This window comes from Pseudorca crassidens, chromosome 2 (genome assembly GCF_039906515.1).
Source record: "Pseudorca crassidens isolate mPseCra1 chromosome 2, mPseCra1.hap1, whole genome shotgun sequence".
Taxonomy (NCBI): domain Eukaryota; kingdom Metazoa; phylum Chordata; class Mammalia; order Artiodactyla; family Delphinidae; genus Pseudorca; species Pseudorca crassidens.
This window is the reverse complement of record NC_090297.1, coordinates 79,476,337-79,484,241: the sequence shown is the minus strand read 5'-3', so window position 1 is coordinate 79,484,241 and position 7,905 is coordinate 79,476,337. Positions and strand designations below refer to the sequence as shown.

The 7,905-nt window shown below is 54.0% G+C and overlaps 1 protein-coding gene across 1 annotated transcript; it reads left to right on the top strand.

The window, feature by feature from the left end:
* Positions 1-300: 300 nt before the first annotated feature.
* BARHL2 (BarH like homeobox 2) lies at positions 301-7,335 on the top strand. Its single transcript, XM_067726852.1, has 4 exons — positions 301-690; positions 1,831-2,497; positions 4,259-4,484; positions 6,264-7,335. Exons 2-4 carry the CDS (start codon positions 1,891-1,893, stop codon positions 6,574-6,576), a joined length of 1,146 nt encoding a protein of 381 aa, XP_067582953.1. The 5' UTR covers positions 301-690; positions 1,831-1,890; the 3' UTR covers positions 6,577-7,335.
* Positions 7,336-7,905: the final 570 nt, after the last annotated feature.

Genomic DNA, 7,905 nt, shown 5'->3' with positions numbered 1-7,905 from the left:
TGCAAGTTGATACCCTCCGACGAGGCGTCACAGTCAAGCCACGTTCCAGGTCCCAAGTGGATCCACAGCGACTGTTTCCTTTCCAAAAGAGCGGCCGGAGAGGGCGAGGGAGGGAGGGAGGGGCAGAGAGAGAGAGGGAGAGAGAGAGAGGAGAAGAGAGAGAGAGGGAGAAGTTGAGAGATTGAGATCTGGCTGGGGGCAAGGAGGGAGTACGCGCTGCTGACCCTCCACTCGGGTTCCGGAGCCTCATGCCAGCCTGACACCACAGTGAACCGTAGCTGCCCTCGGCGCTAGAGAACACCTCGGGCCATTATTTCCCCCGCTCGGGAGAACGTGTCTGGCCAGGCATTTCTTCCAGCACGGGCCCTGATTGGAGACCAGGCTGGGACCCGGGTTGTGAGCAGCAGGCCTCTTGTCCTCCACCCCTTCCGAGAGTGCCGGGTGGACGCGGATCCCGCTCCATTTCCCCCTCAGGTACCCGCCGCCCAGCGGGGCCAGAGCCGGGACGCCCGGGCTCCTTGGGGAAAAATCAGAGCTCGGAGTCTGCCCACCCACCCAGAGCTCCGGTTGCTGGAGTTACACACTTTCCTGTGGGTTCCTTCAGGGAGTCCCTTCCTCTGTTCTCAGTGTCCTTGGACTATTCAAGCGCGTGTCTGGGGAGGTGCGTGGCGGCAGCGCTGGCGTCTAAAGGTAAGCCGACCAGATTCCTTTTCCCTTCCTGTCCTCTTCCCCCTCCCTCTTCGGACTTCTTAATGGGCAAAGCGTTACTACTTTCTCATTCGTTTCTTTTTTTCCTTTTCTTTCTGTTTTTCTAAAAGCTCCTCTGGTTCCCTTCTATAGTCTCCCTGTGCTCTCTTCCCCTCTCTCCCTTTGCCCTCGCGCGTGATTGTGGACGCCGGGACCACAGTACGACTAGTTGTTTGGCTTTCGGTTGCAGGCAAAGGGACGTGCGGGTTCTGAAAAGAGCAGCGGGGCTCGAGCTGCTACCGCTGACGGGCTCGCGAGCCGAGCACCCATTGGCTCCCGGCACGTCGGCGTCGCTCGCTCGCGCGGGCGCGGCCAATGGGGGCGCGAGGACCTGCGCGCGGCCTCGGCGGCGGGGGCGCGGGCCGGGCGCGGCGCGTGGAGCGGCGGCAGTGGCCGTGACGTCATGGGAGGGGGTCGGCGCCGCCCGCTTGCCGCCGGATTACAAGCGAATGCGCCCGGCAGCGGCTGGAGTTGCTCGGCGCCGCGACTCCGCCACCTCATCCGCCTGTGCCTGCTCCTTCTTTTCCTCCTCCTCCTCCTGTTGCCGCGACCACTGCGGCAGTGTCTGCTCCACAACTTTCCAAGAAAGTTCAGAAACTCGGCACCGGGGCGTCCGAGTCGCGCGCGGCCACCACCTCGGAGAGCCGCTGCGCAGCTCCGAGGGCGCGCGGCTGCCCGGGCTTCGCGGTCGCTGCACCTGCCACGTCCGCCGCCGCCGCTGCCGCCTGGTGCCAGGCTGTGGGCAGACCCTGGCGGCGGCAGCAGCGGCGGCGGCATCGGGGTCACGTCCTGCTGCCTGCACCTCCGTCTGGCTCTCCTGCGCAGCCACCGCCGCGCCACGTGCGCGATCGTTCCTGGAGCGCACGCTCGGTGCTTCCTCAACAATTTTTGTAACTTTCCCCCCCATCTTCCTTTCCCCAAAACTCCTACTTTTTGCATTAGGGTAAAAAAAAAAAAGTGTCTCAAGTGTCCACGGATTGCCACCTCCCAATTTTCCTTCCTTCCCCGCCCCACTTTTTTTGTTTGTTTGTGTTTTAAGCGGCGACAACATTGTTTCGTGTTATTCTGCTTTACGATCGATAGCTTCCTTTGCTTGGTTGGGGCGGCAGCGGAGCGGCGGAGTGGCGTGGACCTCATGTAGAAATGACAACAATGGAAGGGGCCAGCGGGTCGAGTTTTGGAATAGACACGATTTTGTCCAGTGCCAGTTCGGGCAGCCCCGGCATGATGAATGGAGATTTCCGCCCGCTCGGCGAGGCCAGGACCGCGGATTTTAGGAGTCAGGCCACTCCGTCTCCCTGTTCGGAGATTGATACTGTAGGAACGGCGCCTTCCTCTCCTATCTCGGTCGCCATGGAGCCCCCGGAACCGCATGTGATAGCGGACGGCCCCCAGCATCACCACCACCTCCACCACAGCCAACAGCCGCCGCCGCCAGCCGCGGCCCCCACGCAAAGTTTGCAGCCTTCGCCGCAACCGCCGCCGCCGCAGCCACCCGCCCAGCAGCTGGGCTCGGCCGCCTCGGTCCCCAGGACTTCCACCTCTTCTTTTTTAATTAAGGACATCTTGGGCGACAGCAAACCTCTGGCGGCGTGTGCACCGTACAGCACCAGCGTCTCCTCTCCCCACCACACCCCGAAGCAGGAGAGCAACGCAGCACACGAGAGCTTCAGGCCAAAGCTCGAGCAGGAGGACAGCAAAACCAAACTCGACAAGCGGGAAGAGTCCCAGAGCGACATCAAATGCCACGGTGAGTCGCGCCGCCTTGGCTCCCTCAGCCGTCTAGCTTCTCCTCCTCTTGCTTCCCTGTCTCCCCTCCTGTCTCCCGCGAATCTCTGCTGGGATTCGAAGGCGATTCTCAGCTTCTAAGGCGATAGCGCCACGGTCAAAAACTGCAAGCGGGAGGGAGGCCTGGGCGTGCGATTTGGAGACTCGTCCCAAGTTCTGATTATTGTTACATTTCTACCTCCCAACCCTCACCGCCATCCAGCTCCTTTCTTTGTTTTACTTCATTTTAATTTATTAGGAAGGGGGCAGAGGCGGAGGGTATCTGACGGGAAATACTTTAGTGTTTCATATCGCCTAGGGGTGTGATCACAACCTGGTGCTTATTATTTAATGCAAATCATTCCATTCTTCCTACACACCGTATTTTCTGAACACTGGAACGGGAATTATCAGATACAGCGAAGGGAAAAATTCCGAAGCGATTAACAGGGAAACTTTTTTAAAAAAATTATTAGATCGTGATTAATATAGGGAAGGCCACACGGTAAAAAATTATAGAGTTCCAATTAAAAAAAAATAATCTTCCTACCCCATGGCGCTAACTGAATATCTGTATTTCAGTAAGAGTTTTGGCCCCTTACAAGTAAATTGGGAGGTAGCATTTATGAAAGTAAAATTTTATGGAATTGGATATCTATTTTTGTAAAATCAAAAGATGGCAATGGAATTGTCCTTCAACTCCCTTTTCCCACCTTCTCCCCAGAGAATTTCGTAAGTGTTCTGGTCTTTGCATAGCAAAAGAGTTTTAACATATGAGGAGAGTTCTCTTTTTTCCCTTTACTGATAAGCTTATTATTATTATTAATCTTTGTCCTCTCTGGGAAAGGTGTGTGCCGACTGTCTGGAAGGTAGGATATTGCCTCTTCATTTTACTATTGTATCATTAGCATAATAGTGCCCAAAACAGATGTACAGTCTGGTCTGGCGATTTTTTGTGCACCAACCTCCCCAGTGGGTCAATTAGAGAGATTATGGTTCTTCCTGCAGGGAAGATCAAGGAGCGCAGCAAAAACGGGTACAAACAGAGGGATTGACATATCGATTTCCCAGCATTTCAGTAAAAAACCAAAGTTGACAAATAGAATCCGGAAATCTCTGGGCTGTCACCTGGATGGGCTCAGTGATTCTGAGCTGAACGCAGTGTCTGGGAGACATTCTTTCTGAAGCTTTAAGAGACCTGATGCAAGCAGCTGCAGAGAGCTTGATCCAACATTTCCCAAGTGCATCTGAAAAAAGGAAAACAAACGCCTATAACTTTTAGTAAACAGGAGAAGTAAAATGAAAAAAGTGCCCCCTTCTCAAAAATAAAAAAAAAGTTGAAAGACCTTTTAAAAACTAACACATAAGAAAATATGAAGTCAGGGTGAAAACAGTAATGGGAAGGGACAGGGTCTCCCCCCAGTCAAGGAAACAATTAAGAAAAGGACCCTTTATCATAAAGTATTTTTGTTTTCATTTTCATTTCCAAAGACGGGAAGATCCAGCACTCTTTTGGAACCCTCTTAGGAGCTCTGCACAAGGCTCCACACTCCCTAGTCAGCAGTTGGTCCTCTTCCTCCATACTGGCTAAGGTCCAAGTATGTTTATAAGGAAGGTGACAGAGTATAGTTCCCCCACCCCCAGACCAGCAGCTGGCTTGGGAATGTGGAAGTGTGTGCCAGGAGGACACTCCATCCTTCCCCATTCCAGGCTACCTTACGGCCGTGTCTGGGTTTCTATGTAGGAACAAAGGAGGAAGGAGACCGGGAGATTACGAGTAGCCGAGAGAGTCCCCCTGTGAGAGCCAAAAAACCTCGCAAAGCCAGGACGGCTTTCTCCGACCACCAACTCAATCAACTGGAGCGTAGCTTTGAGCGACAGAAGTACCTGAGTGTGCAGGACCGCATGGACCTGGCAGCTGCGCTCAATCTCACTGACACCCAGGTCAAGACCTGGTACCAGAACCGCAGGTAAGGGAGGCTATGTGGGAGAGCAAAGGCGTCTGGCCATCCAGGTCAAGATTACTACACCAATCTTCTTCCCTCCTGGCCTCGGAGACACTAAGGACGCAGAGGGCCCTGAGCTGGCAGTCGGGGGCTTTCTGGCTGGAGGAGGGATTAGCCACACCTCCAAGGTGAAAGGGATCGTTGGGTAGCTGGAGTTTGGAGAATTTTGCACTTCTAAGTGTCCTTAACATATGCTAGTTTCTCCCTCAAACCTGAGTGGCTGAAATTTACCCCATTTTGCCCCCAAATCAATCAAGCCACACCTTTTCAAACTGAGACATCGGTGTAGGAGACACTCAGGCCCACAAAACCTGTGCATTGCACCATTTTGGGCCTGCCCCAGGATGGTTCCAAATATCTATAGCCGGTCACACAGTCTGGCTGTATCCATCCTGGAAGAGCTGACCCACTGGCCTCAGCTTAAAAGTCCTTGCTTTTCCTGTGAGGCAGTTGGGAGAGGTAGAGTTGGCAGCCGGTCAGGCATCTAGACTGAGGGTCTGTCCCCTATTCTGGCCACCTCAGAGCCCTCCAGGAACCACGGCTTCCCTTGAAAGGAAATTAGGAAAGGGGCTGGCAGTACTTGTAGGCCCCTGAACTGCAGTGTGAACCCAACCTGTGCAGTCTGGGGCCGAGGTTATGCCGAGTTTCCAAGCCTGACGGTTGTCTCCCTTGTCTCGATTTTCTCTCCCCCTCCTTTTCTCTCATTTGTGTTCTAATCGTCCATAAGTGTGGTTGGAAATGCCCATCCAGTTGTCATCTTTACCATAATTTTCTGTCTCATTACATACGGTTTCAGCCACCCTAATTCTGTCGGAAAACATTAGTGTCATTTGTAGCCAATTTAAAATGGGCGACATGTTTATTAATTTGGCTGGAGCTGCCGGGTATGGAGGGCCCACCAGCCCTGCGTTCCGAAGGAGGCATCTGAGCAGAGGCCTGCTGCCTCTTCTTCTAGTGGGGTGCGGTGGGGGAGGGAGGGGACCGAGAAGAGCTGATCACAGGTTTTAATTGTTACTCTCTCTCAGAGGAGAAAAGATCCTGAAATGCATTTTTCCCCTCCTGGAATGGCCCCGAGGTACTGTCCCCATGGGAGAGTCCTCCCTCAAACGAATTCCGTTTTGAAACCCTTGTCACCTTCCTGGCTCATAACCCGCCCCCCCAACACCTGCCGTAAGGTCCCGTCAGGCTGGTGAGAGAGATGTGTCTCCACAGCCCTGGGGACCAAGAGGGCCAGGGGTCCAAGGCTCAGGAGTCTCTGTGTCCCTTTGTTTACGGTTTCTTCTCACTCAGCCTGGAGGAAAGGGGGAGGGGCAGAGAGCAGACACTCTGGGATTGCTGGGCAGCCACTTGGGGAAGGAAATTAGAGGAGGAGGGAGAAGACTGCCTATAGAAAGAGTAGTCTCCGTTGGCCTCCAGGAAAGTTTCAGGCAGTAGCCAAACAATAAGGGGGGGGCAACGTCAGAGGAAAAAGTCAGGAAAAGGTAGCAAAGATTGGAGAATTTTATTTATGAATGTCTCAGACATTGATGGCATCGTTTGGGAAACTGACTTGGATTTGGGTGATTCTGGGAGGGAGAGGGTGGGATAGGGGGCAAGGAGTGTGCTTCATTCCTGATTCTCAGCGCTCTCTAAGTCTTCCTGTGCTCCCCGAGGAGGAGAAGGCAGGTGAGGGGGGAGAACGGGCCTTGGTGCCTGGGCACTGCCCACAGCTGCAGGGTGCACGCACGCCTGCTTTTATTTCAGGACCAAGTGGAAGCGGCAGACTGCGGTGGGCCTGGAGCTGCTGGCCGAGGCAGGGAATTACTCGGCACTGCAGAGGATGTTTCCGTCGCCTTATTTCTACCACCCAAGCTTGCTGGGCAGCATGGACAGTACTACCGCCGCGGCGGCCGCCGCCGCCATGTACAGCAGCATGTACCGGACTCCTCCTGCACCCCATCCCCAGCTGCAGCGGCCCCTGGTGCCCCGAGTGCTCATCCACGGCCTGGGGCCTGGGGGACAGCCGGCCCTCAATCCCCTGTCCAACCCCATCCCAGGCACCCCGCATCCCCGGTGAAGAGCAAGTCACTGTCCCTCCCTGTCCCCTCCCCGACCCGGACAGCTGCCCCTCCTCTCCCGGCACCAGGCTGTCCGGCCTCCCTTGCAGCCAACCAGGAAGCAAAGAAGTAAGAGAGGAAGACACTCACCAGCGGGTGGAGGGGGGGCCCAAAGAGGAGCCAGCCCTCCACTCTCCATCTCCCCACCCCCAGAGACAGGGCTGGAAAGCTCCCGCACAGGAGTGTGACTGGCGAAAACGCCGACTCCACACAAAGTGCGACCAGTAAGTGAAAACATCAACAAAAACAAAACCTCAAGTTCTTTTTAAAAAATGACTTTAGGGACAGGCAGGAGGGAGGGAGGGGGGTGGGGTAAGGAGGGAAGAAAGAAGGGCACGGAGAGGAAACCACACAGGCAGAGAGAATTGTAGATGAACAGCCTCAAATTCCGAGGCAGAGGGCGTTGCCGTGGACATTCCGACTGCCCCAGAGAAAAGAGGAGGGTAACTGAGAACTTTGCACTGATTTCTCATGACCTTTTTTCTTTTGGAAAAGTGGCATGCTCCATAATATGAAAAAAAATGTACATTGGAAAGACTGAGTGATAAGTGATATATCATATTTATTATATGTTGTCCAAAAAAGTCACTTATATACATTAGTAAAACATGATTTTTCTTTTCATGTCTTTTTGATTCAGTAAAATAAATGCTTAGACAAAAATATAGATTTTTTTGTGATTGAAAATTACAGAAATAAAGTTTATCTTTTTTTAACAAGCGATGAAATCCAAGGGAGCTGATTTTACTGAAGCAGAATGTACTATGATGAAGTGTGTCACTTGGTTTAGGAAAACAAAATCCCTTCCGGAATATTAGGAATTTACAAAATCTGTAAAGATGTTGGGCTGACTTGTATAAACACAGCTCCATTTTTCACGGTGGCCTCTTCCGAGCCGTTATTCGATATGTGTGAACTTCTTTCTTTTTAAGTGGATGATTTCAGAGCAGTTCGTGAGGCGCTTGTCGGCTGTTGGTGCTTGCCAAGTAGGCGTCCAACTTTCCCTGCTGTCCCGGCCTGCCTGACAGCCCCAGCCGAACCGGGTCTGTCCACCCCTCCTCCTTCTAGGGCTCCTCCTGGGGCGATGAGGGTCCAGAGCGCTGGGCAGCGGAGACGCCGGCAGGGGCTGGGCTGCGGGCGGGCGGGCGGACATGCGGGCCTCGCAGCTGTTCTGCAGCCCACGGCCGGGCGCCCGCGCGGCAGGACAGCCTACAAGCAGGAGGCTGCAGGGCGCGCAATTAGGGCGCCCGGGGGGTCTCGAGAGGCCTAGCTAACAAACCCTGGTTGTG